The sequence below is a fragment of the Notolepis coatsorum genome (genome assembly GCF_963971535.1).
Source record: "Notolepis coatsorum genome assembly, chromosome: 19".
Lineage (NCBI taxonomy): Eukaryota > Metazoa > Chordata > Actinopteri > Aulopiformes > Paralepididae > Notolepis > Notolepis coatsorum.
This window is the reverse complement of record NC_140183.1, coordinates 34,404,576-34,432,242: the sequence shown is the minus strand read 5'-3', so window position 1 is coordinate 34,432,242 and position 27,667 is coordinate 34,404,576. Positions and strand designations below refer to the sequence as shown.

The following is a 27,667-nucleotide window of genomic DNA, read 5'->3' as shown; positions in this document are numbered from 1 at the left end:
CACGAAAAAAGTCAGGTTATCTCGCCAGCGGTTGAGCGCCAAACCGAGAAAAGTCAGGTTTTGAACCTTTGATCTTTTTCCTCTGATCCCCGTTCTAAATGATCATCCGGCTATTATAGCCGTCCCTGGCTCATTTGTATAAGTTGGAATTGCAATGCCGGTCGAATATTACCAGGTGGCAGTATCGCCTACCTTTTGAACTCGGATAAAAAGGCAACAGGAGAGTCAATGAATGCACCGGACTATTGAGGCTCGCTCTGTGGGGGAGGAGCTCTTCCAAAGCAATCGCTAGCAGATCTGCTCGCCTCAAAACCTAGTGTCCCGTAAACACGTGTAATTATTACATATAAACGAGTAATCGCGAGTAATCGTGAAACATTACTTACTGGCTTTCGTGGCTTACTTTACCGGTCATAAACAAGGCTTTTTCTAACGATCGGATTTTCGGGGTAAGCATACCCCCCCCCCCCCCCCCTTGATGATGTACAAATGTGAAGGTACATATGTACATGTTATATACCTTTGATTTGGGAGTATTTGGGGTTTCAGGGAATCAACCAGAACGATTCGGGCTTATTGCACATAACACGTTTTATCTCGCGATCTATGGAAAAACTGGATTATCTTGGAAATGTGCAATGTTTAGCGTGTAATAAACTACAAACTACAGTGTGTAGAAACAAACTCTCTTTTCCATGTTGGACTACAAATGAGCCACACCATTGTCTCCACAGCTATAATACAGAACACACACACAGCTCTGCAAACATCGTGAAAAATTGCCAACACAGTTTTTTTCTATTTGTCTCTTAAAAATACAAATATCCAACTATGTAAATGTCCTATTTTCCTGGTAGATATTTCTTCTTAGTTTATAGGTTTAAAATTATTTGTATTACTATTTTACTTTTATTTCAGATTTATTATTGTATTTTGTGTTTTTTAGTAATAGTAGTAGTAGTAATAATAATAATAATAATAATAATAATAATAATAATAATAATAATAATAATAATAATAATAATAATTGTTACAAAGGATCAGATTAAACCGAATATATATATTTATTTATTGATATATATTGCATAGTATTTGTATATCGTTTGATATCCCCTGTATATTCCTTGTACATATACACGGAATACCCCTTTAGCCCAGACCATAATAGTTCATTCTCCTATTGGACAGCGGTCCACCGGCGCCAGGGACCGGCCTCCGGAGCCAGGTTCAAAGTCACCGTCAAGATGTGTCTGGACATGCCCGGCCTTGCCCAGGGATACGCGACAGAAATGAGATTGGAACTAGTTTGTTCACCGTGCGTATAAATACGGCGCAGGTGAATATAGAAGCCCCTTACCTCCTTACCCCTTCGTCCTTTAGTATGTTACCGATAAGTTGAAGCCTCACCCACGATACAACGTGCGGTGAAGTATGGCCTGTTTGGCCCCAGAATAGAGCATTGAGACCGCGTGCGAATTAGTAACTGAATTGTCAGAGTTTGGCGCTATACCGTCGAGTGCGACATATTTCTATTGAGTCATTAATAGTCTATTTGTGTATAGTGTATCGTGCGGTTAAAGTTCTACAGTGACCAGCATCTCCAACGCTTCCTCATATTAGCTAGAGTTCTTATCCAGGCTGGGCCGACCGCATGGCGCTTTCACCCGAGGAGACCTAGACGAGAACCGTATGGACATGTACACTGGATTAATCTACCCGACGACTACATAGCCCTTTGCGGCTGGAATATATTTGCTTTGGTCCTGTGATTTATGGAGCGGATAATCGCCGACGCCTGCACGTGTTGGATTTACCCCGCGATGAGTCAAGTCGAGTCGGCGCCCAGAGAGCCTGAGGCCGACTAGCTTTCTTCACTGTGGAGCTACAGTCTACAAGAGAACCAAGCTGTATTCGTCTGTGGATCAAGAGGCTACTGCACCGGCTTCTGTACCTGAAGTCTCCCTAGTCATCGTTGACCAGACGTCCTACTACCGACAGATCTTCTACCCCCCCCGCTGGCTTACAACCAGGGGAACCCATTCCAGTATCTCCCGCTATATTACTAGTGTACCATAGATATAATTCCTTAAGATTCAGGTTGTATAATTACCTCCTGCGTAACCAGAGAATGGACATTCATTATTGATTTGCCTACGCATATTCCTTTGCCTTACAAGTGCATTCAAAGAATAATGTAAAGTATCCTATGTACCTTTTGCTCCATTAAATACTTGATTATACCTTTGACTGGAACCGATTTCATTGTGGGAAGTGTTCATCATATTCATATATCGTGTACTGTATGGCCAGTAATTAAAGTACATAAAGCGGTAGTGGTTTAATGATACCATACTTATCAATACAGTCAGGGAATTGTACCCCTCAGTTACAATAATAATAATAATAATAATAATAATAATAATAATAATAATAATAATAATAATAATAATAATAATAATAATAATAATAATAATAATAATAATAATTAATAATAATAATAATAATAGTAGTAGTAGTAGTGATAGTAGTAGTAGTAGTAGTAGTAGTAGTAGTAGTAGTAGTAGTAGTAGTAGTAGTAGTAGTAGTAGTAGTAGTAGTAGTAGTAGTAGTAGTAGTAGTTGTACTGTTGTAGTAGTAGTAGTAGTCTAGTTGTACTGACTGAATGTCATGTTAGTGTGGTCATGTCAGTGATGTCAGTTTTTATGAATAAACGTTGTAAGGTCCGTTTTGTGTTTGTTTTATGTTAGGACTACGGGTGGAAATTAGCCCTGTGCTATTCCCGGCATATTTACGTCCTTATCATGCTGTGATGCTATGCATACACTCATGTAAATGATGTTCATTAATTTGCATTGTCCTTAACTCATTCCGGGCCAACCACGGGTATAGTCGGGTTAACTCGCCATCGCTTCCGTGCCAATCACGAGTATAGTCAGGTTTTAATCGTTATTTCTTTTATTAGCGATATCCATTCATTTTTCATCCATCCAGCCTGGCGTTATCATTGGGAATGGGTCTGAGCTCGCAAAGGGCAAATACCGCCGCCTATCGTCTACCGGATGGTATTGCACATCATTGGATTGGATTGGCTGGGACTGTGCATCAGGAAAAAAGCTCCGGTCCAGGGTTTCCCTTCTCGGGCAAGCAGTATCGTGTTACCACATTGACTGGGGAGGCAGGGAGCAGCGTCGATTATGTGTTTTGGACTATAACGTTGGATCAATAAACGCGATCAATATTTGGAATGGCGATCAGGAATTGGATTCATCTTTTTGCAGAACATCTGATGTGAGGTAAGGACTCTATTTTACCAGTCTTGGGGTAATCAGATGTTTTTTTCACATATTCCACAACGTGTCCCCTATGTGTGTATATGACGTTAGTGCTGACCAGGTCATAGATAATCGATTTTTCAGCCCGCTTCTCTAGCGTGCATAAGTACCCATATACTATCGATAATTTAGCGTTTATTTGAAAACGATTCATAAATCAGCCGGAAAATGACAACGTGTTGTGTGTATTCCAGTAAAGGGCTATTATCGTGGATTTCTCTGGAATTACTAGAAATCTCCAAAACTATACTCATATTTAAAACGGTATAAAACGGAAATGTACTGATGAAAAAACAATCCGTACATGTTGACTGCAAGCAAGTCATTGATAAGCGATGGGTGTATTAGACCCATAGCCATCATTTAAGATATAGTTTAAGCGCAAATATCCCCGTCCTCCCATTGACTAAAGCGCTGGCACGGAAAGGGCTATCAGCAGAGGGCGCTGTTGGCCGGGAATGAGTTAATAAACAAATCTTAGTAGTAGTAGTAGTAGTAGTAGTAGTAGTAGTAGTAGTAGTAGTAGTAGTAGTAGTAGTAGTAGTAGTAGTATAAGTAATAGTAGTAGTAATAGTAGTAGTAGTAGTAGTAGTAGTAGTAGTAGTAGTAGTAGTAGTAGTAGTAGTAGTAGTAGTAGTAGTAGTAGTAGTAGTAGTAGTAGTAGTAGTAATAGTAGTAGTAATATTATTATTATTATTATTATTATTATCATCATTATAATTATTGTTGTTGTTGTTGTTAAAGAGATAGCTCAGGTTTCTGGAACTACTTTGTGTACTGTGGAGTAAATTTCAATGACCTTCAGTCATTTACATAACATTTAGTCATTTAGCTGACGCTTTTATCCAAAGCGACTTACAAGTTCTGTACGACAAGTCATCAGGAAGGCACAACTCTATCAGCTGAGTAACAATGTTCATCAAAGTGTTGAGTCGTAGGTTAGTTTATTAGGACATGTGAATGGCAGTAAGGTTAGTTAGGATTAGATTATTATTCAGTCAGCTTGTATACAGACAGGAACGTGACCCTGTTGACTTTGCATTGGTTCTTGGCTAACTAGCAGGAGCTAATACGAGGAACAGCATGGATTGTGCTGAAAAGGGGTTTCCAAAAATCACAACTAACTATGCTGCGCTGGCTGTTCCAGTCCAGAGGGAGAAGAGAGGACGTGACTCAGAGCAGTTTATCCCAGTTTATCTTGTTGCCCAACTGTCCTTAGTCTGCATTGTGAGGTTGTGGCGCAATACCACTGCATGTCTGATGCAATGGAAGACCTACAAATATGGCGCAATGCAGGGCCATCTGTCTCAATGTACGGAAACGTTGTTTTTGCAGGAGGGTGGCATGCAGAATCAGAAACTATCTCTCTCGAATGTTAAAGTGGTCATATGGAAAAATGGGCTAAGTCTTAAGTCTTTGTTTGGATTTGTCGGGTAATGGGGGTGACAGTGGCTCAGGAGGTAGAGCAGTCATCTGGTAATCCAGAGGTTCCCGGTTCGATTCCCGCTCCTCCCGGGCAGCGTGTGTCAAAGTGTCCCTGACACTTAACCCCTAACTGCTCCCGATGAGCAGGTTGGCACCTTGCATGGTTGCCTCTGAATGTGTGAGTGAATGGGTAAAAATGTGAGGAACAAATTGTAAAGCGCTTTGGAAAAAAGTGCTATATAAATGCACAATCTACCATTTTACCATTTAATCGGAAGGTTCCCGGTTTGATTCCCGCTCCTCCCAGGCAGCGGGTCGAAGTGTCGTTGCCTCCGCTGTCCCGTGTGTGAATGGGTGAATGTGAGGAACAAAAAATTGTAAAGCGCTTTGGATAAAAGTACTATATAAATGCACCATTTAGCATTTTTTACCAAATGTACTCCAGAGTTTGAAGTCTTCAGATTAACAAGCTGTTCAGATTTGCTTCCCCTTGATGATGTCACAATTGGATGAATTAGTTTTGATTAATCGATAAGAGGCAGATTTTTTTTGTACGACGGTTGCTATGTGATGGTTTGTAAATCAGTTTTACTCGTGGGCGTGGCATAGCCAGGCAGGGAAGAATGTGTCACGTTGCTACAACCACCAAAAACAATCAATACAAGGGAAGAACGAGGTGCTTGAAAAGAAATCATTGTTGAAAAGATACATAATAATGTCTGCTTTAACATTTGACAAGGCTTTAGCTTGGTCTCGTGGTTGTGACAAAACAAAGTACATTTTCTACATGCGTGGAGAACAGAGTCAGCTGTTAATGAAAGCTATATTGTGTCATTTTAGGAGGGAAATGACTCATAGTACCATTGTACCATTGTCTCACATTATCATGAATCCAAAACAAATCTTGTTGAGGTACTGTAGTGTGAACCCTAACAAGCCTCTCTAGAAGAGAAGTATGTCTTGGTAGAGTACATACTGTATGTAAACGTCAAAGTGCAACAGGAACTATTATGTTGCTTTCTACCTTCACACAGCCTTCTGGGGCCTCGTTTTCTTCCCACACACTAGGTGATCATAAAAAATTATTATTCATCTCTTTGTTAGGTTAGGCTGGGACGTGAGGTTTAGGTTCATGAACAACTTTTTAGGTAAAAATGATGACAAGTTCCAGTGTTGCCAAGTGCAACAACTAGGACATTTTGTTTATTCAGTAATGGAACACATGGATACCGGTATATCATATATTATTATTAGTAGTACTGTTGTAGTAGCAGTATTGTTATTTATTATTACTAGTAGTAGTAGTAGTAGTAGTAGTAGTAGTAGTATTGTTGTTTATTTTTTATATTGCAATCACTCCTGTGGGTCGGTCGGTAGGTCTGTCTGTCTGTCTGTCTGTCTGACAGCAGGCCAAGGACCTGAATATCTTTCAAATCGGTCAATGACAAGTATTTTATTTGAATTAACTTCCATAATTTCCCAGTGAAATCAATAATGATACACTGAAGGGGACACTAATGCTCTCTTAAATCTCTTAGAAGTAGAAATGGATGTGGTGCATTATAAGTATGTTTATTATTATTATTATTATTAGTAGTAGTAGTAGTAGTAGTAGTAGTAGTAGTAGTAGTAGTAGTAGTAGTAGTAGTAGTAGTAGTAGTAGTAGTAGTAGTAGTAGTAGTAGTAGTAGTAGTAGTAGTAGTAGTAATATAGTAGGAATATGAGTAATACTACTGTTGTTATTATTATTATGTTATTTTTATTAAACTTTTTTTTTTACAATTTACCTCCCACAAGTGGCATTTTATGGTGATCTCGTGGGTTAGAGAATGTGTTGATACTGAAAATTGGTTTCTTCTGATTGCTAACATTATCAGCAAAAATGATAATGTGTATATCGTATTTGCTCTTCAAAATGATAACATTAATCTATCATCATATTTAAAATAAAATATGTCAACTACAACCATTTCCCACCTAGCCTAGAAAGAAGCAGATTAGCTTGACAGCAAAGCTAGCTAACGTTAGTCATCTTGGCATACCTAGCCACACACACAACTCAGCTGTGTTTAACTGAGATGGTTTCCCTGCCAGTGTAGGTACCGGATATGTATATGATATATGTATTCATTCTTCAGTTAAGTCACATAGCAAACATCATATACGTTTATCATGCTGCATCAAAGATCATTGGCTGTAAATGGCCTCATGACGATAGCATCAAATCTGTCATTGAGTGACTGAACTAGCTGATGTGAAATGGTGGAACGAATGGAATTAACGGTATATGAGAAGAAAACACTGTTTGGCTTTATCACTTTTGTGATAGATAGGAGTTTGTGTTAAACTAGCACAAGGGTTCACATACGCAAATAAACTCCTATACTTTGAGAAAATGGCCCCAGTGTTGTGCTTTTTCGCTAGCTTGCTACGTTTAGCTAGCATGCTAAGGTTAGCTAGCATGCTAAAGTGATTTAGCTTGACCTACACTGCTACAATCGCAGTGAGGCCATATACAGCCAATTCTTTTTGGTACAGCGTGATAAGGTGCTGTTGCCTATCTACGCTACACTTATACGCTCTTGTAAAATATTTTTTTTTATCTCAATGAGACTTTTCTGGTTAAATAAAGGTTAAATAAAATAAACACTGACATTTGCTATGCGACTCAAGTGAAGAAAGGACCCCGAACTCATCTGCCAGGTACACATCTGGTACCGACACCGGTCAGAGTCATGTACGGACCATAACTTCAAACACCCCCACCCACTTCTGAGCCAATGGCTTTACAGTTAGGTGGTGAATTGATGAATGATGAATTGATGTTAGATATCATTATATAATATATAACCTTATTTGTATAAATTATTTTCATTTATTGTCACTGTACATCAGTGCACTGTACAAAGCAGTGAGCAAAGCGCCTCTAACCTACCTCTCTGTTTCCTGAGTGGCTGTGTCCAGCACCTGGCCACTGGTTTCTATGGTGATGTCCGTGATGGGGATGATGTAGGTGCTACTGGAGGGACCCGCCTCCTCCATCTCTGTCTCTGTCTGCCGGAGGCTCTCTTCAGGACCGCTGCTTCCTGCAGAGATCATATTACAACTCAACTTTACAATGTATTTTTATTGTTTTTCTTTCTTCCTGTTTGATACCCACACAGTTTAAAACCTGACAGTCTTTCTTCCTATTTGATACCCACACAGTTTAAAACTGGACAGTCTTTCTTCCTGTTTGATACCCACACAGTTTAAAACATGACAGTCTTTCTTCCTATTTGATACCCACACAGTTTAAAACCTGACAGTCTTTCTTCCTGTTTGATACCCACACAGTTTAAAACCTGACAGTCTTTCTTCCTATTTGATACCCACACAGTTTAAAACGAAAGTTATCTTATAACCCTAGTTATATGAGTAATAGCGAGCGCTTTGCTCTATTGGAACTATCCCTTTAATCATATCCTAAAATGAAAGCTTTCACCACGTGTACACCTGCCACCTGCCTGACCACTCCCACATCCGCTCCTATAAAGTGGGGTCATGGCCATACTACAGCTCCTTCCCCAGTCTTTCACCGCCGAAATGGAAGACCGTGGGGTCCTCAGTGAGTCAGAGCAAAGCGCTCGCTGTTACTCATATAACTAGGGTTATAAGATAACCTTCGTTATATTTCATTATAGCTTACGCTTTGCTCTATTGGAACACAAGAGCTGAGCAGAGCGTAAGCCCGACAGATGCAGCCGCAGAGGTCCCCTACAACCATCAGAACCGGGGAGGGTCCGGGCCCCCCCGCCCCCCCTAGCGAGGGACAGGAGGGAGATCCGACCCTGACTGTGCGAAGCGCCTCAACGCACAGGGCGAGCAGACCGTGGGACTTACCTTTTTTTAGAAGGGCCCGCGACTACCCAGACGCGCATCCCACATGCCACCAGGGAACGGACGTGAGCAAAAATAAACTGTCACAGCCCCCAACATCGCGAGGACGGGGTAAAAAAAAATAAAAAACCCTGTGGCAAGACCGTAGCAGCAGGACGCGGAAAAAAAGTGGCGTGGTGAGGTCAATGACGCCGCGGCCTCGAGACCCCACCAGACGGTCACTGGTGACACCACCCCCCACATCGCCAGCGTATCGGACAGGGGCTAAACCAGGTGAAGGCCCTTCTCCCCTAGGCACACCACTAGACAGCACGCCGGGAGACAACCCTCCAAGGAGGTTGATCCCTCAATCCAGGCCGACAGGTCCCAAGAGCAGAACTCGACCTGCGCCCGGAGCACTGTGGACTAGACAGGCGCCTAAGGGATGTACTGTAAGAACAGCATCCCGGCAAAAGGGGTGTTTCGGTATGCTGAGCACCATGTCACAATCTCCACGAACCCCGACCCCGCCAAATTAATAATCTCGCGGGTCGAAGTTCAGAGAAAGAGTTTGACACAATTGGCAGACGTCATGAAGATGCGGGGGCATACTCTCGAGCAGCCAGGGTCTTAACCGGGCTCAACCCGAGAGTCGACTCTGCTACCAACACACCAGGGAGCAAACACCCCCCTATGTTTTTTATAACAGGAGGTGGTTGCTCCCTTAACCCACTAAGAAACCCCAGAAACATAACTGCGCGTATACACAGGCTATACAATGCAGTTCAAGTGTTACAGGTTTAAAAAGGGTTAACCCAGGCCAACAGGTTAATGAGGGCAAAGCCAGACCTGGGCCTGGAGGACCGGGACCTACACAGGGATGCATAGAGGAGTTGACAGAAGGGGCGGCTACGTGGCGTAGTGGGCAAGGCGCTCGCCACGAAATCTGGTGACGCTGGGCTCGCCTGTTCGAGCCCAGCGCTCCACATTTGCTTTCAGTTTAGCTGGTCGTCCACAGTAATACACATTGGCCGTATTACGGGGAGGGAAACTGAAGGGTGGGGATCGGGCGTTGTGGACAGCGACTCCTACAGGTCGGTTGGTGCGCCTGCGCAGTAGAATCAGGAAGTGTCGGGGCAGCGTGAGCCTCCCACGCGTTACTCCTCGCCACTGAGAGATCGAGCTGCGCAGGTGAAAAGATGCGACTGCTGTTACCTCAAGTACCGGAGGGGACTTGTGCTACAGTATGTATGACTTAGTCCACATTGCAGCCGGCTTGTGGGAGGCAAGACACAGCGTTGGTGACAGGGGAGGGTTGAATTGGATGATACGAAATTGGGATGGGAGAAAATATAGAAAAGTAGGAGAAAAAGTGGATCCAAAAAAAAAAGAGGAGTTGACAGAAGCAGCCTCCCCGACAGCCCCCTCCCATCCCTGGTTAACAGGGAGGGAGGGGTGAAACAAATGGAGAAGGACCAACCCCTTAACATTGGACCAATGCATGCCACTGTTAAGGGCAACTCAAGGTGACATGTATATGACACACACATTCATGACATCAACCCCTGTGAAGTCCGGCCCAACCTGGCATTTTCCCCCCGGAAAAGCACAGAGTCCCTCTGGGAACCAGAACCTGTCTGTGCCCCGGCGGACAACGGGTTAAACTGATCCGGTCCGGCGCGACCAAGACCAGTCCCGTGCCCTAGTCACACCGCCGCCCCCAGTCCTAAGAGGGGGGTAGGTACGCGTCTCGATCCTAAACATCACAGAGGGCGCCACCAAGACGGTCAGTACGCGAACGCACTGCTCTTGGTGGCCCACCCAACAGGCGTGAAACCCCCCTGCCAATGTTTGATCTACTCCGTCATCTCCCCCCGGAGATGTACGAGAGTCCTCAAGTCTAACCTAGTGCACTGGCGCTCTGTAGAGACAAAAATCCCCTTCCCAGCCGACCGCATAAAAAACACAGTTTTTATGTTATATTATCGTATAGCTTACGCTCTGCTCTCTAGTGCAACTATCCCTTTATCCAATCTAACAATGAAAAATTTTTCTCCACATGTACACACCCATCCGCCTGACCACACCCACATCCGCTCCTCTACATAAGCGGGGTTGTATCACAAGCAGCTTGTACAGAATTGGGAAGACAACTGCATTCACAAGACTGAAGACCCATCTGAGTGAGTTAAAATAAATTGCCAACTTTAGACTGTCTGAAAGCCTAGAGGAGGCTTTTCCTGTGGCAAGAAAGTATGCCCTCCTCCTGTATGGCCAAAAGAAAATGGAGAATGGACCTCCTTGCACCAACCTGGATGAGCTGAGGTACACTAGCATCTACCACAGATTCATCAGCTGCAAATCTACCCCAACAGAAGATGCCTTCCATCAACATGTGTTGAGAGCCTTGTACCAAACAGCAGTGTGGCGTCACAGCCATCTGGCCAAGCCTCTTATCTGGAACCCAGTTGGTAGAGGGTGGAGGCTCAGAGAAGATGGGACCATTGAACATGTGATGTTCCAGAAAGCACCGGCACCTAAGGAAGTTCGAGACATCACCCACCTGTACTGTAAAGATGGAAGCTGCAATGATGCCAGCAAATGCCAATGTCTTTCAGTGGGCTTGACTTGCACTGAGTTTTACTCTTGCTCTTTCCCTGACTGCCCAAATATGATCCATTCTGTCACTGATGATAATGTGGATGAGTGACGGTGATGTGTTGCTAGAATCAAGAATCAAGAGGTTTATTTGTCACATACATACCAGGGCATACAGTGAAATGCGGGTGGTCATGCCCGCATCGATTGTGCAATAATACAATAATAAAATAGACATAGAAAAAAAAACAGGTAAGACATAAGATGTGCATGATAAAAATAGACATGTCAAGACAACCTGAGAAGGCACTGGTTCCTATGTACACTATTATACAATATACAATTTTAACTCCGTCGTTATGGTTTACTTACTATATCTAAACTATACTATACAAGAACCACATCTGTTCTTTCCTTAAAGTGACTTTTATATTCTTCATTCTTAAAGTGATTGTATAAAGTGGTTGCAGCATGTGTCTGTGTGTGTCTGTGTGTGTGTGTGTGTGTGTGTGTGTGTGTGTGTGTGTGTGTGTGTGTGTGTGTGTGTGTGTGTGTGTGTGTGTGTGTGTGTGTGTGTTCATGTGTACTTGTGAGTGGAGAGTTCAGTATTCAGATGGCCTGGGGGAAGAAGCTGAGACGGAGTCTCTCTATGCTCGTAGCGTGTGTACGTAGGCGCTTGCCTGACCGCAGCAGCTTAAACAGGCTGTTGTTGGGGTGGTGGGGGTCTTTAATTATTCTGCAGGCTCTGGATTTGCACCTGAACTTCCTTAACTGTCTCAGGTGATAGAGGCGCTGTTTCGCCTTTTTCACCACAGAATCTATGTGTGTTGACCATGTCAGGTCCTCTGTGATGTGAACTCCCAGGTACTTGAAACTGCTCACCCTGTCCACGATAGCCCCATTTATCCGCAGTGGCGTGTGTCACCTGCTGTATTCTCCTAAAATCCACGATCAGCTCCTTGGTTTTACCAATGTTCAGGAGTAGGCTGTTATCCCGGCACCAGCATGCCAGTTCATCAACCTCCTCCCGATAGGCCATCTCGTCATTGTTATAGATCAGCCCCACCACCACGTGTCGTCCGCAAACTTCACTATGGAGTTGGAGCTGAACCTGGCCACACAGTCATGTGTGTACAGTGAATACAGCAGGGGGCTCAGAACGCAGTAGATTGAAATAAAGGTGTTCTATTTCTATTTCAACCTGATTCAATTGGATCTTTGTTTTCACATGAAGTATCATAAAATGTATCATATGAAATGTATAATTTATTAAATGTATCATAAATATATTAACATTATAGACCCAGGGCCCTCATTTATCAACAGTTCTGTGAGGTTTCTGTCCTTGCCTTCTCACTCGTTCTGTTCCTTTAACCACCCTCGCTTTGTTTTCATTCATTTTTTCTGTCAAGTATTTCAATTCCCTCGTTCACACGTTTCTCCCCGCTGACGTCATCTGAGACGTCGCTGATTGGTTCCCTCACTTCCCCACGCTTTTCAATCACATTCCCCAGCTGTCACTGCCTTTCAATCAATCGATCCCTCATTATTTATACCCCGTTTTCCCCACCCTAAGTTGTTGGTTCGTCTTGATTTGTCGCTGGTGGTTTTTCCCCGTTGCTTCTGTTTCACTGTGCTATTCTCCAGGAATTCCTAGAAGCCTTCGCTTGGATACCTGCTCCGTGGCGCGCGCTCGCCTCCACTGTTGTTCCTGTTCCTTTACGCAGCTCGTCTGGGTGAGTTTTTCTAGATTGACTGTCTTGACCTATTTCCGATTTTCGTGTGTAAACCTTTACACTGAAGTCTACCACCTTTTTGTCAGACAGTCACTCACCCAGCCATTATCGTTTTTGCTCTTTCCTTTTTTGGAATAATATTTTGGGGATCTTCCACCTCCCACTGTGTATTGACACGAAGATATTATTTCACATTTGGACTGTGTTTGGATTTTTGCTCACTGTGTATTTACACGAAGATATTGTTTCACATTTGGACTGTGTTTGGATTTTTGCTCACTGTGTGTTTACACGAAGATAGTATTTCACATTTGGACGGTGTTTGGATTTTTGCTCACTGTGTGTTTACATGAAGATATTCACTTGGGCTGTTTTTGGAATATTGCACATCACTGTGTTGTTTAACACGAAGAATATAACACCCTGTCCTCCAGCTCGTTTCAAGTCTGCTCTGTCACTGACCCGTTCCCTCTCTCCCTCTCTCGGTCTTTCACAACATCTGAGAGGTCCGCCGTGAGAGTCTGCAGAGCGGTACAGAGGTCTGCTCCTGCTTCCCAAGACTACCCTTCCGGGAGAAGCTGCAGAGCAGCAGAACTTTGCCCCTTGTTCATTGTACCTGTTCTTGTTGACCTGCTTTCCCTGTTTCACTTATTCCTATTATCAAATAAACAAGCCCTCGTATTTGGCAACTCTGAATCCAACTCTCTTGTGTCGTTAGCGTTTGGGGTCGGTGTCAAACCATAACATTACGAACCAACCATGACGACCCCAGCCGACACAGAGGGGGTCAGAACCGCACTTGCAATTCAAGTCGAGTTGACCAGGGATCACGGTCTCCAACTTGAGCGGGCTGCGGCTGCGGTGCAGAACCTCAGGGACCAGGTCCTGCCTATGCAGGGTTCAATGGCCGCTATGGCGGGACAACAGTCCGAGATTCTCGCCCAGCTTAACTCGCTGGGCGACGCCGTTAATACTTTTCATCTCTCACACCCTTCAGGAACATTCCCCGCAGCCCCAGCAGATCTCGCACCTCGGGAACCCCTTCTCTCCGTCCCACGGCTGTTCGACGGTAATCCCGAGGAATGTGCCACATTCATCATGCAATGTGAGTTGGTTTTCCGTCATCAACCAAGCCGTTTTTCTGCTCAGGGGTCCCGAGTGGCTTATATAACCAACCTACTTTCAGGCCATGCTGCCCAGTGGGTCACTTCCTCCTGGGCAATGGAAGCAGATTTTTTGTTCTCCTACCCAGACTTCGTGGCGGAGCTCCGCAGAGTGTTCCACCGTCCAGCCCGAGGTCTGGACCCTGGAGCCCGGTTGGGGACCTTCCGACAAGGGAGCAGCAGGGTGACGGACTATGTCATGGAGTTTCGACTGGCGGCGGTGGAGAGTGGATGGAACGAACCTGCTCTTCGCCTAACCTTCATAAGGGGGCTCAGTGACGCAGTCCGGGACCAGCTCGCTACCAGGGAGGTGCCCGACTCCCTCGAGGAGCTTTTTAGCCTTGTCATCCGTATTGACGGACGCCTCCTGGAGAGAAGGCGCGAGAGGACCCGACTGTCACCTCCTGAAACACCCCGGACTCCTGGACGCCCCGTCCCCAACACTACTGATGGTAACAGGCTTCCCCGTCCGGTGCGCGAGGAGGAACCCATGCAGCTGGGACGCTCTCATCTGAGCCAGGCGGAGCATCAGGCAAGGCTCAGGTCCGGTCTCTGCCTCTACTGCGGAGGTGCGGGACACCGTATCGCCGACTGCCCTATCCGGCCAAAAGATCGGGCTCACCAAGACCCCGGGAGATCCTGGTGAGCCGTTTTTCCCATTCCCAGCGCCGCGCACCACCTGACCATCTGTTGAGCGTCACCCTGGCCTGGGGGGACCAACGTGCCACGGTGGAGGCCCTCATCGACTCTGGGGCAGACGAGAACTTCCTCGACTTCGAGTTTGCCACCCAAGCCAACATACCTCTTGAGGCCCTTGTGAGGCCCTTGGAGATCTTTTCGTTGGACCAACACCGCCTGGCCGACATCTCTCAACGGACCGGCCCAGTCTTGCTGACCATTGCTGGGAACCACGTAGAGAGGATCCAGTTCCTCATTACCCAATCCCCCCTTGTCCCGGTGGTCCTGGGTAGGCCCTGGCTCGCGCTGCACGAGCCCCACATCGCCTGGGCCTCCGGTACCATCAGGGGCTGGAGCTCCTCCTGTCACGCCCGCTGTCTACAGGCGGCGTCTTGTCCCCCGCCCCGGAGACCGGCTGGTGAGTTGCCCCCGGATCCCTCGTCCATTCCTCCCGAGTACCACGACCTCATGGAGGTATTCAGTAAGACCAGGGCTCAGTCCCTTCCACCTCACCGCCCCTATGACTGCGCCATCGACCTCCGCCAAGGGGCTCCCCTTCCCGGCAGCCGCCTCTACAGTCTGACTGTCCCGGAGAAGAAGGCGATGGATCTCTACATCTCTGAGTCATTGGAAGCAGGACTCATTCGGCCTTCCTCCTCCCCGGTGGCGGCCGGGTTCTTCTTTGTTGGTAAGAAGGATGGGGACCTGCGACCCTGCATCGACTATCGTCAGCTCAACGAGATCACCATCAAGAATAAATACCCCCTACCTCTCATGAGCTCCACCTTCGAGCCACTGACCCAGGCCTCGTTCTTCACCAAGCTGGATCTCCGAAGTGCCTATCATCTTGTCCGTATCCGTGAGGGCGATGAATGGAAGACCGCCTTCAAGACCCCCAGGGGCCACTATGAGTACCTTGTGATGCCGTTCGGCCTCACCAACGCCCCGGCGGTATTCCAGGCACTCATGAACGATGTCCTCCGTGACATGCTGGAGGTGTTCGTGGTGGTGTACCTGGACGACATTCTTATCTTTTCCAGGACCCTCGAGGAACACATCCTGCATGTCCGCCGGGTGCTGGAGCGCCTCCTCCACAATCGGCTCTTCGTCAAGGCGGAGAAGTGCCGTTTCCACTCCAACTCCGTCGACTACCTGGGCTTCATCGTGGAGAAGGGCTTGACCCGAGCGGATCCTCGCAAGATCCAGGCTGTGGAGGATTGGCCGGAACCCACCACTCGGAAGGAGCTACAGAGTTTCCTCGGGTTCGCAAACTTCTACCGAAGGTTCATCCGGAACTACAGCCAAGTGGCGGAGCCTCTTACCAAGCTGACCTCCCCCGCTCTGCCGTTCGACTGGTCCCCAGCGGCACGCGCTGCGTTCCGCTCCCTCAAGAGAAGGTTCACTTCCGCTCCTATCCTGCTCCACCCTGACCCCAAGAGACAGTTCATCGTGGAGGTGGACGCTTCGGATTCTGGCCTGGGCGCTGTCCTATCTCAGCGTTCTCCTTCCGACCAGAAGGTACATCCTTGCGCCTTCTACTCGCGTCGCTTCCTCCCCGCCGAGAGGAACTACGACACCGGCAATCGGGAGCTACTGGCGGTCGTGGCTGCTCTGGAGGAGTGGCGTCATTGGCTAGAGGGTGCCGAGGAGCCTTTTACCATCTGGACGGACCACAAGAACCTAACGTTCATCCGCGCTTCCAGGCGCCTCAACGGTCGGCAGGCGAGATGGGCCAGTTTCCTCAGTCGGTTCGACTTCTCGCTGACCTTCCGCCCCGGTTCCCGCAACACGAAGGCCGACTCCCTGTCCCGGATGCACTCCAAGGGGGCTCCACCCTCTGAGGACCCATCTCCCATCATCCCGGAGGCCCGAGTGGTTGGAGCCATCACCTTGGGCATCGAGGGTGTGGTGAGGCGTGCCCTACGCTTCCAACGTGCCCCAAGCAATGTCCCTAGGAGCCGTCTCTTCGTCCCTGACTCTGTCCGGTCCCAGGTACTGCTGTGGGGCCATACCAGCCGGTTCGCCTGCCACCCAGGCGTCCATCGCACGTTCTCCTTCCTGGCTCGTCGTTTCTGGTGGCCCACCATGCGGAACGACGTCAAGGAGTTCGTTTTGGCCTGCGCGGTCTGTGCCCGCAGCAAGGCCTCTCACCAGGCACCCTCCGGGCTCTTGCAGCCACTTCCCGTTCCAAGCCGTCCGTGGTCACATGTGGCGCTCGACTTCGTCACTGGTCTACCCTCCTCCCAGGGGAACACCTGCCTTCTGACCGTGGTGGATCGATTCAGCAAGGGGGTCCACCTCGTGGCCCTCTCCAAGCTTCCCTCAGCAGCCGAGACGGCGGACCTCCTGACGCACCACGTGTTCCGCCTTCACGGCTTTCCCCAGGACATCGTCTCTGACCGGGGGCCCCAGTTCACCTCCCAGGTATGGCGGGCTTTCTGCAAGGGATTGGGGGCAACGGTCAGTCTCTCCTCTGGCTACCATCCCCAGACAAACGGGCAGACGGAGAGGATGAACCAGAGCGTGGAGTCTGCTCTTCGGTGTGTGGCAGCCGAGAGGCCGGCATCCTGGAGTCGTTTCCTTCCCTGGGTTGAATACTCGATCAACTCAATGGTCAGTTCCGCCACCGGCCTCTCCCCTTTTGAGGCCTCCCTGGGCTACCAGCCCCCTCTTTTTCCCGCACTGGAGACGGAAGTGGCAGTTCCCTCCGTGCAGGTCCACCTCGACCGCTGCCGTCGCGTTTGGGAGATCACCAGGACCGCGCTGCTCCGGACATCTGAGCGCGCCTGTCGTGGTGCTGACCGGCGCCGGGTTCCCGCGCCGACTTACCGCCCTGGGCAGAGGGTGTGGCTCTCCGCGAAGGACCTCCCGCTACGGTCCTCGGCCAAGAAGCTCAACCCTCGCTTCGTCGGTCCTTTCGAGGTCCTGAAGGTACTCAGTCCGGCGGCCCTGCGCCTGAGGCTTCCTGCATCCATGCACATCCACCCCGTGTTCCATGTCTCCCGGGTTAAGCCCGTCTCCCTCAGTCCCCTTATGCCTCCGGCTCCTGATCCACCGCCTCCTGTGCTAGTGGATGGTCACCCCCAGTGGCAGGTCCGCCGGTTGATGGGCGTTCGTCGGCGGGGCCGGGGATTCCAATACCTGGTGGACTGGGAGGGTTACGGCCCTGAGGAGCGTAGCTGGGTCTCCCGGCAGCTCATCGTGGATCCCGGCTTGATCACCGACTTCCATCGGGCCCATCCTGACGAGCCGGGTCGGCCTGGTCGCCGGGCGGCTCCCGTGGAGGGGGGGGTACTGTGAGGTTTCTGTCCTTGCCTTCTCACTCGTTCTGTTCCTTTAACCACCCTCGCTTTGTTTTCATTCATTTTTTCTGTCAAGTATTTCAATTCCCTCGTTCACACGTTTCTCCCCGCTGACGTCATCTGAGACGTCGCTGATTGGTTCCCTCACTTCCCCACGCTTTTCAATCACATTCCCCAGCTGTCACTGCCTTTCAATCAATCGATCCCTCATTATTTATACCCCGTTTTCCCCACCCTAAGTTGTTGGTTCGTCTTGATTTGTCGCTGGTGGTTTTTCCCCGTTGCTTCTGTTTCACTGTGCTATTCTCCAGGAATTCCTAGAAGCCTTCGCTTGGATACCTGCTCCGTGGCGCGCGCTCGCCTCCACTGTTGTTCCTGTTCCTTTACGCAGCTCGTCTGGGTGAGTTTTTCTAGATTGACTGTCTTGACCTATTTCCGATTTTCGTGTGTAAACCTTTACACTGAAGTCTACCACCTTTTTGTCAGACAGTCACTCACCCAGCCATTATCGTTTTTGCTCTTTCCTTTTTTGGAATAATATTTTGGGGATCTTCCACCTCCCACTGTGTATTGACACGAAGATATTATTTCACATTTGGACTGTGTTTGGATTTTTGCTCACTGTGTATTTACACGAAGATATTGTTTCACATTTGGACTGTGTTTGGATTTTTGCTCACTGTGTGTTTACACGAAGATAGTATTTCACATTTGGACGGTGTTTGGATTTTTGCTCACTGTGTGTTTACATGAAGATATTCACTTGGGCTGTTTTTGGAATATTGCACATCACTGTTGTTCCTGTTCCTTTACGCAGCTCGTCTGGGTGAGTTTTTCTAGATTGACTGTCTTGACCTATTTCCGATTTTCGTGTGTAAACCTTTACACTGAAGTCTACCACCTTTTTGTCAGACAGTCACTCACCCAGCCATTATCGTTTTTGCTCTTTCCTTTTTTGGAATAATATTTTGGGGATCTTCCACCTCCCACTGTGTATTGACACGAAGATATTATTTCACATTTGGACTGTGTTTGGATTTTTGCTCACTGTGTATTTACACGAAGATATTGTTTCACATTTGGACTGTGTTTGGATTTTTGCTCACTGTGTGTTTACACAAAGATAGTATTTCACATTTGGACGGTGTTTGGATTTTTGCTCACTGTGTGTTTACATGAAGATATTCACTTGGGCTGTTTTTGGAATATTGCACATCACTGTGTTGTTTAACACGAAGAATATAACACCCTGTCCTCCAGCTCGTTTCAAGTCTGCTCTGTCACTGACCCGTTCCCTCTCTCCCTCTCTCGGTCTTTCACAACATCTGAGAGGTCCGCCGTGAGAGTCTGCAGAGCGGTACAGAGGTCTGCTCCTGCTTCCCAAGACTACCCTTCCGGGAGAAGCTGCAGAGCAGCAGAACTTTGCCCCTTGTTCATTGTACCTGTTCTTGTTGACCTGCTTTCCCTGTTTCACTTATTCCTATTATCAAATAAACAAGCCCTCGTATTTGGCAACTCTGAATCCAACTCTCTTGTGTCGTTAGCGTTTGGGGTCGGTGTCAAACCATAACAAGTTCTTAGAAAGTATTCTACTTTCGTTCGTAAGAACAGAATTTAGAATGTGTGCACGCACACAAAAAACGGGATTTATCACACGTGCGTACACAGGTCCTACGCACACCTGTCTTGATAAATATCACTTTGATCCTACGCTGGAGCTTGTGCATGGTTTTAAGTATTTGAATACCAGAACCCCCCGATTATCCATATATGGTCATGAAACACCCCCATGGGATGTGAAATAATGGTCTAACCCGAGCGAACTCTGAGAGACTTCACTGAGAGCGAGATTGATCACCGAGGTCCAACCAACAAATTGAACGTATACACAGCATTTCCCGTTGTGAACAATCTTATTTGGAAACATGACACACAGAATAATAGTATTTAGCGTTTTATTTTAAACAATATTTAATCGTATGATTATAGATATTTTTAGAGAATAAATAAATCCAATGAAGTTGCCAAGTTCACAGACAACTCCGTTGAGGAGGAGGGAGCGTGTACAGTAGACTATCTTCGTTGCGCCGGGAGCCAAGGATGTTGACTGACCCAGTCCTGCTACAGAACCAGCACATTGACAGAAATAAATGACAAGCTGACCCGACATTAAGCACTGTAATACCCTCAGCAGGCCAACTCTGCGCTCTACAATGCCTATTATGTGCGCTCGTCATGAGCCCGTGGTTCTGGTCAGAGTCATTATGGCTTCAGTGGATAACCCTGATCTGCATTTAAGTGATGTTTTAGATACCCCAGTAATAACATTACAATTGAATTAAATACAATCTGTACATTGACCAAGTGGAATCCCGTTCACATTACTGGATTTGTTTATTGATGGAGCATTGAAAGCTATATGGGTACAGTCTATATTATTGCTCCGATGATGTTGGGTAACCTGGCGTAAAATCCTCTCTTGGCCTCCTGTTATTGATATATGGATATTGTATATAGTTGGTGGGGTTGGGGAAATTAGACATCCAACACTGCGTTTTGCTCCACGCTCCAATGTGGGTCTCAAATTGCGGTACAAATCAAGGAGAATGTGTCTCGGGTAGCGAACTCTACTTAATATTATTATGTTCTCTCTCTCTGCAAATAGACATGCCCTATATCTCTGAAAACATCTGAGCGCACACCGGAGAAGTATTCCTATAATAACGCTATGAACCAGGCTGAATTCATTCGGAAATACCTATTCCACATGCTATTTAGGGTTTGACAATAATTACACTACTATCGCTATTTCACAATGAACTATAATGAATTACGGTTCATACAGAACACGCGCCAGTGTCGGGAGTAATGCACGGAAGCTTATTTCCACATTGAAACATGCATGAAACTGATGAGCGCATATGCCGTCCGTCTGCAGTATCGATATTCTACCACCGGGCGTCAGGTACGCATGCTACGAGCTGTGCGTAGATATACGCACAAAGTCAAGTTCACGTTCAAATTGATAAGTCCCACACTTTGCTTAGAAATTATCGTACGCACGGGTTACGCACATATCTGTGCGTACGCAACGTTGATAAATGAGGGCCCAGAACATTATCTCAAGTGACTTTACTTTTCAGTAACATTGCATTTGTCAACATGCTTTTCCCCACTGATAATGGGCTTTGGACTGAAGACTTCATTATGTCAATGTTTAATTTTCTTTCATTTAGGACACCTCATACTTTTACTGATGTAACTCCCTGACCATGCATTCTATATTTACACATGTGGTATTGCTGGATTCAGCACAACCACACCTTTCCGAAAAAGCCCTCATATGTGTTTGTCATGTCAGAGCTACTACAAAGTAAATGAGAACATTCTGCATAGATATACATTTTTTACATTTCCGCTTATTTTAAGTAAAATCAAATCAAATCAAATCAAATTTATTTATAGGGCCCGACAACACACGTTAATGTCCCCATGGGCCGTACAGGTCTTCTTTAAACAAGTCAAGAAGACAACATAACAATAAGTCAAGAACAGAACAAGAACACCATAGGGTCCAAACATTTTTTAGATGAATGCAAATAAATGAAAGAATGCAAGCACTCCCAGACATACCCCACGCGAAGGTAAGGAAAAACTCACTAAAACCTAACAATAGGGAAAAAAAGCTCCACAGGCAATGTGGAGGAGAGAAACCTTAGAAGGGCCGTTCAAGGGGGGATCTCCCTTCTTAGATGTCGGTGATAGTAGTGTTGCAGACGGACAGTTGGTAAGCATGCACTCATGTGTGTGGTGAAACACAGATGAGTGCATGCAATAGCAACTGTACATTTTGAAAAATTAAAGATAGAGCTAATAGCGATAGCAACTGAACATTTTGAAAGATTAAAGATAGAGTTGATAGCGGATCTATTTGAGGCACAGGGGCGGCGCAAGAGGGTCACGTCCTCCCCGTCTTAGTCACGGGACATTCAACACTCCGGTCGTTGCTCAGGGACAGCCGGAGACAGGGGGAAGGGGGGTGGCGCAGAGAGGGTCGCGAACTCCCCGACATCATCGCGGGACATCCGGCACTCCGGTCACCACTACGAGACCTCCGAAGACAGGGGGGCACGCAGAGGGGGTCGCAATCTCCCGGCCTTCGTCACGGGACGTCCAACACTCCGGTCAACACTCCAGGACAGCAAGTCATAGGAAGACAGGGAGACGGGACAGGCGTTAGACAGCTCATGAGATTGTAGTAGGCGGACATAGCAATAGATACACGTGGTAGGCATATATGTGAATGGAGTAGATATATGAAGTAAGCGTATTATGTGAATAGAATAGAAGTACTTAACCCAGCAATGAAACCGCGTTGACTGTTAATCTGTTAACAGTCTGTTAATCAGTTGACAGGACCACGGACAGACGGCGGTGAATAACTGATCCAATGCCTCGGAGGTGCATGTAGAGCAGTCACTACAAGCTTGGCCAAGACCCCGAGGCATCCATCACCTTGGTCAGCGCCAGGAGACGGGTACTCAGAGAGAAGGGGGAGGGAGGGGGGGGGGGGGGGGGGGAGAGGGGGGGGGGGGGGGGAAGAGTTAGAGAGTTCCCATGTTTGTGGTGCTGCAAAGGAGCAGACATGTAGTACCCTGTAGTGCCATGTAGTACCCCGTAGTGCCATGTAGTACCCTATAGTACCCCATAGTGCCATGTAGTACCCCGTAGTATCCTGTAGTACCCTGTAGTGCCATGTAGTACCCTGTGGTGCCATGTAGAGCTATGTAAGCCATGTAGTACCCTGTAATGCCATGCAGTACCAAGTAGTACTCTGTGGTACCATGTAGTACCCTGTACCCTAACTAAACTACCCTATAGTAAACTACCCAGTGGTACCATGTAGTACCCTGTACCATAACTAAACTACACAGATTAATCTAAAGGTCAGTCCCCGACCAGGTGAGATCAAGGTAGGTTGAAGGAGAGAGAGAAAAGATGAGTCTTAAGCAGGGATTTAAAAGCTTCGACAGAGCAGGCGCCCCTGATGACGGCAGGTAATTTGTTCCACAGGTAGGGAGCGCGGTAGACAAAGGCTCTGTGGCCGGCGGATTTCTTTTTAACCCTAGGGGTCGATAGAAGCCCCGCATTTTGTGAGCGCAGAGCACGAGCGGGCGAGTATCGGGAGATGAGATCAGATAGATAGAGCGGTGCAAGCCCATTTAAAATTTTGTAGGTGAGGAGTAGCACTTTAAAGTCAGAGCGGGCTTGGATAGGAAGCCAATGTAGGGCGGACAAAACTGGTGTGATGTGATCAAATTTTCTAGTTCTAGTTAGTATCCGTGCAGCCGCATTTTGCACGAGTTGAAGATTTTTGATGCTTGAATTAGGTAAGCCTGAAAAAAGTGCATTACAGTAGTCCAGACGTGATGAGACAAAAGCATGAATCAGGGTTTCAGCATCAGCCAGAGTTAAAATGGGGCGTATTTTTGCGATATTACGAAGATGGAAGAATGCAATTTTGGTGACATTTTTTATATGTGCATTAAATGAGAGGGAGGAATCAAAAATGACTCTGAGGTTTTTTATGGTGGAGCTCTGGGATACATGACAGGTATCAAAGTTGAGGGAGATGTCCTGAAACAGGCCTCTGTGGTTTGGGGGGCCAACAATTAACATCTCAGTTTTATCTGCATTAAGGAGTAGAAAGTTTTGCGACATCCATTTTTTGACGGCAAGCAAGCAGGCCTCAAGGTTTTGTAGTTGGGAGGAATCATTTGGCTTAATAGGTATATATAATTGGGTGTCATCAGCGTAAAATGAAAGTTTATGCCAAATTTGCGTATGATATCGCCGAGGGGTAGCATGTAAATCGAAAATAGCAAAGGGCCCAGGACAGAGCCTTGTGGGACACCACATTGCACTGGGAGGGTCTCAGATGTTAAATCATTATAGACCACGCAGTGTGTTCTATCAGTTAAATAGGATTTAAACCAAGCTAGTGCGAGACCCCGAATGCCAACATGGTTCTCAAGCCGACCTAGAAGAATCGAGTGATCGATAGTGTCAAAGGCTGCACTGAGATCAAGCAATAAGAGCACAGAGGTGAGGTTTGAGTCATGTGTACATAGGTATATATTTCCTACATGCATAAAGATATTCACATCCAGGTTGTTCTATTATGTTAAGCAACTGTCTGACTGCTAGCATGTCAAGTTTGAAAGCTCTTGGAGCTTGTATTATTAATCTACATGAGTTTATATGTCTCAACTCCCATACGGCCAGGCTATATTTTGGTTATTTTTTCCTTTGTGGGTGTATAACAATATCAATTTAACAAGTTTTGCAGTAAAATATTTGTATACAAGAATCCATTTCATATATGGGAGACCTTAGAGATGAGGAAAAACATTCTTGTGTTTTGTTCTACCTCCGGTAGGGGTATCTCAACATTTTGGGGGCATTGTCACTAGGCTATTACTAACTAACTACTTTAACACTAAACTTAAAATGACACAGGCTTCGTGGTGAAAGTAGGGAAGGAGCTGTTGTATGGCCATGACCCCCGCTTTATAGGAGCGGATGTGGGAGTGGTCAGGCAGGTGGCAGGTGTACATGTGGTGAAAGCTTTCATTTTAGGATATGATTAAAGGGATAGTTCCAATAGAGCAAAGCGTAAGCTATAACGAAATATAACCTGACAGTCTTTCTTCCTGTTTGATATGCAGAGGGGGGGGGGTAAACAAAAGTAAAAGTAACTTAACTAGAAACATAACTAATTACTTTTAAGTAATTAAGTAATCTGTAAAGTAATGTTGATTATTTTTTTAAAGAGTAATCAGTAATAAGTAACTAATTACAGTTCCTGAGTAACTTGCCCAACACTGCCCTGGAGAACACGGTAAGCACATTTCCCATAATGTCGCTGTGTTCCTTTAATGTGGTTCCAAAAGAAGGGCTCGTATGGACGGTTCCACTGGGCTTCACGTGTCGCTGGTGGGAGGTTTCTTACCGTCGTCTCCGGCGTCCATCTCGGCCTCTGTCTCAGCGGCGGCTGTCTGTCCAGCTGGTCTGATGTTCGTCCTGAACAGGGCAGGGTGGCTGCAGCGCTGAAACAACTCACTCGCCTGATTGTACCTCTGTGAAAACACAGGAAGTACTGTATATGCTACCTGACCTTCGTAAGCCCACATATACTTATACATATACCTGTATACTTTGAAATGTCCTGCCTGAGGCCCTGAGGTTTTTAATGAAAATGTTTACTCTAACACTGTTTTGAAACATGCTATGATGTTTCTTCTTTTCAATATTAATATTTCTGTTTTCACAAGTCATGATAATGACACATTCAGGAGTTCTTGGAATGACAACTAAATGAGAGGGTAAGAGTCCTGGTCGTTGCAATAGCGACTCCTACTGGTCGGTCGGGCACCTGTTCAGCAGGGAGGGGATCTGGGGGAGGTAGCGTGAACCTCTGCACGCATTACGTTCTCCCAGTGAAACTCCTCGCTGTCAGGTGAAAAGAAGTGGCTGGCGACTCCACATGTATCGGAGGAGGCATGTAGTAGTCTACACCCTCCCCAGACCAACAGTAAGGTAGCGGAATGAACAGGAAGGGAATTAGCATAATGACTAAAATTGGGAATATGGGAGCAAAGTTAATAAAATAAAAATATGTTTGGCATGATGATTGGCCCTCTGATTGGCTGACTGATCTCCCTATGACTAATTAAATAACTAAGAGGGACTTGATTAAATACTTTCAGTACTAATTTGTCATACTGAAATACTGAATTTTTTTTTTTTTTTTTTTACTAAATCTGTCTTTTAAAAGAATACGCCAATTGGCTGAGGGCCCCTTAACACTTTGAGTGCCAACGACGACAAATCTCGTTGTTCGCCGCCATGCGTTGAGTGCCAACGATGAGAAATCTTGTTATTTAATCGTTATTGCTTTTATTAGCGATATCCATTCATTTTTCATCAATCCAGCCTCACGTTATCATTGGGACTGTCTATGAGCTCGAACAGGGCAAATACCGCCCCCTATCGTCTACCGGATGGTAATGCACCCATTGGATTGGACTCAATGGAAATGCATGGGGGGGGGGAAAACCCGGAACCCACATTTTACTTCTCAGGCATGTAACCCGAGACGATTGCATTCATTGTGGACCCTCAGAGCAGCGTGGGATATGTGTTTCGAGGTTGGATTGGTGGATCAATAAATGCGATCGATATTTGGAATGGCGATCAGGAATTGGAATAATATTTTTGCAGAACATCTGATGTGAGGTAAGGAATCTATTTTACCAGTCTTGGGGTAATCAGATGTTTTTTTCACATATTCCACAACGTGTCCCCTATGTGTGTATGTGTGTATATGACGTTAGTGCTGACCAGGTCATAGATAATCGATTTTTCAGCCCGCTTCTCTAGCGTGCATAAGTACCCATATACTATCGATAATCTAGTGTTTATTTGAAAACGATTCATAAATCAGCCGGAAAATGACAACGTGTTGTGTGTATTCCAGTAAATGGCTATTTCCGCGGAATCTTTTATTTTTTCTAGTAATTTCCAAAAACGTCCGTTTTTCAAAACAGTATAAAACGGAAATGTACATATGAAAAAAAAATCCGTTTCGTACATGTTGACTGCAAGCAAGTCATTGATAAGCGACGGGCGTATTAGACACATAGCCAGAATATAGAAATAGCTCAGCGAAAATCATGAAATATCGGAAAATCAGTCCAAAAAGGCTGGCATTCAAGTGATAAATCATGCGCCCCCTGCTGGCACTCAATGTGTTAAGGAAGGGGGGCCCTATGATCTTCCCAGTGGGCAGGATGGCCCTGCATCACAGCTTCGATGGTTCTGTTCTAGTTTGAGAGAGTGGTGCGTTTTCACAAATATTGAGTCCGTCCCGGGGCACAGAAATAAGAGATTTGTTAATTCCCTTTAAGGATTAGAATGAAGTTTATATTCGATTAGAAAAGAGAGGTACCTTCTTATAGCTGTCTGTCAGCATGTTTCCCACGGAGAGAATCAGAGAAGAGAAGGGAGGCCTGGATTCAGATTTCTCTTCCCAGCATCTGGTAATCACTTCATATCTGGCATACAGTATAAAAAAAAGTGACATACATATAGTGTATATTTAGTTTATGTGAATAAAGGGGGAGGTACTTGCTGAATTTCCCTCGGGATAAATAAAGTATTTCTATTCTATTCTATTCTAAAGTCTATAAAATCATATTTGGTAAGTTTGTTCTTGATAATCTTACAAAGATTGTTTCTTTTGTAATTCATTTGACAATGCACATTTGGCTATATGCTTATTGATTCTTCATGACTTCTTCTTGTAAAAAAATTTATAATAATAAAATCGCTTTTCTAATTTTCATGACTGACCATTCCAAATGCCAGTAAATACCAATGCTTACAAACAATATGCAAGTAAACAAAACATCAAAATGCATTAAAAACATCAAATCAATAGTTTAGTTTTCAGTGATGGAGTGACCCATGTGTTTATATTGGGATTGCAAATACCTTACAGGTACCTTTGAAAA

At 46.0% G+C, this 27,667-nt stretch overlaps 1 protein-coding gene across 2 annotated transcripts in view; it reads right to left on the bottom strand.

Annotated features, from left to right (window-relative positions):
- LOC311246376 (platelet-derived growth factor receptor beta-like) overlaps positions 1-27,667 on the bottom strand; it is a 129,760-nt gene that overhangs the window by 6,959 nt on the left and 95,134 nt on the right. For both annotated transcript variants that reach the window (XM_084336537.1, XM_084336538.1), the window contains exons 25-27: positions 27,103-27,208; positions 25,105-25,231; positions 7,693-7,843 (exon numbers count right to left, since the gene is read on the bottom strand). In XM_084336537.1, coding sequence (XP_084192663.1) covers positions 7,693-7,843; positions 25,105-25,231; positions 27,103-27,208 — 384 coding nt within the window. The remainder of the gene's footprint in view (positions 1-7,692; positions 7,844-25,104; positions 25,232-27,102; positions 27,209-27,667) is intronic.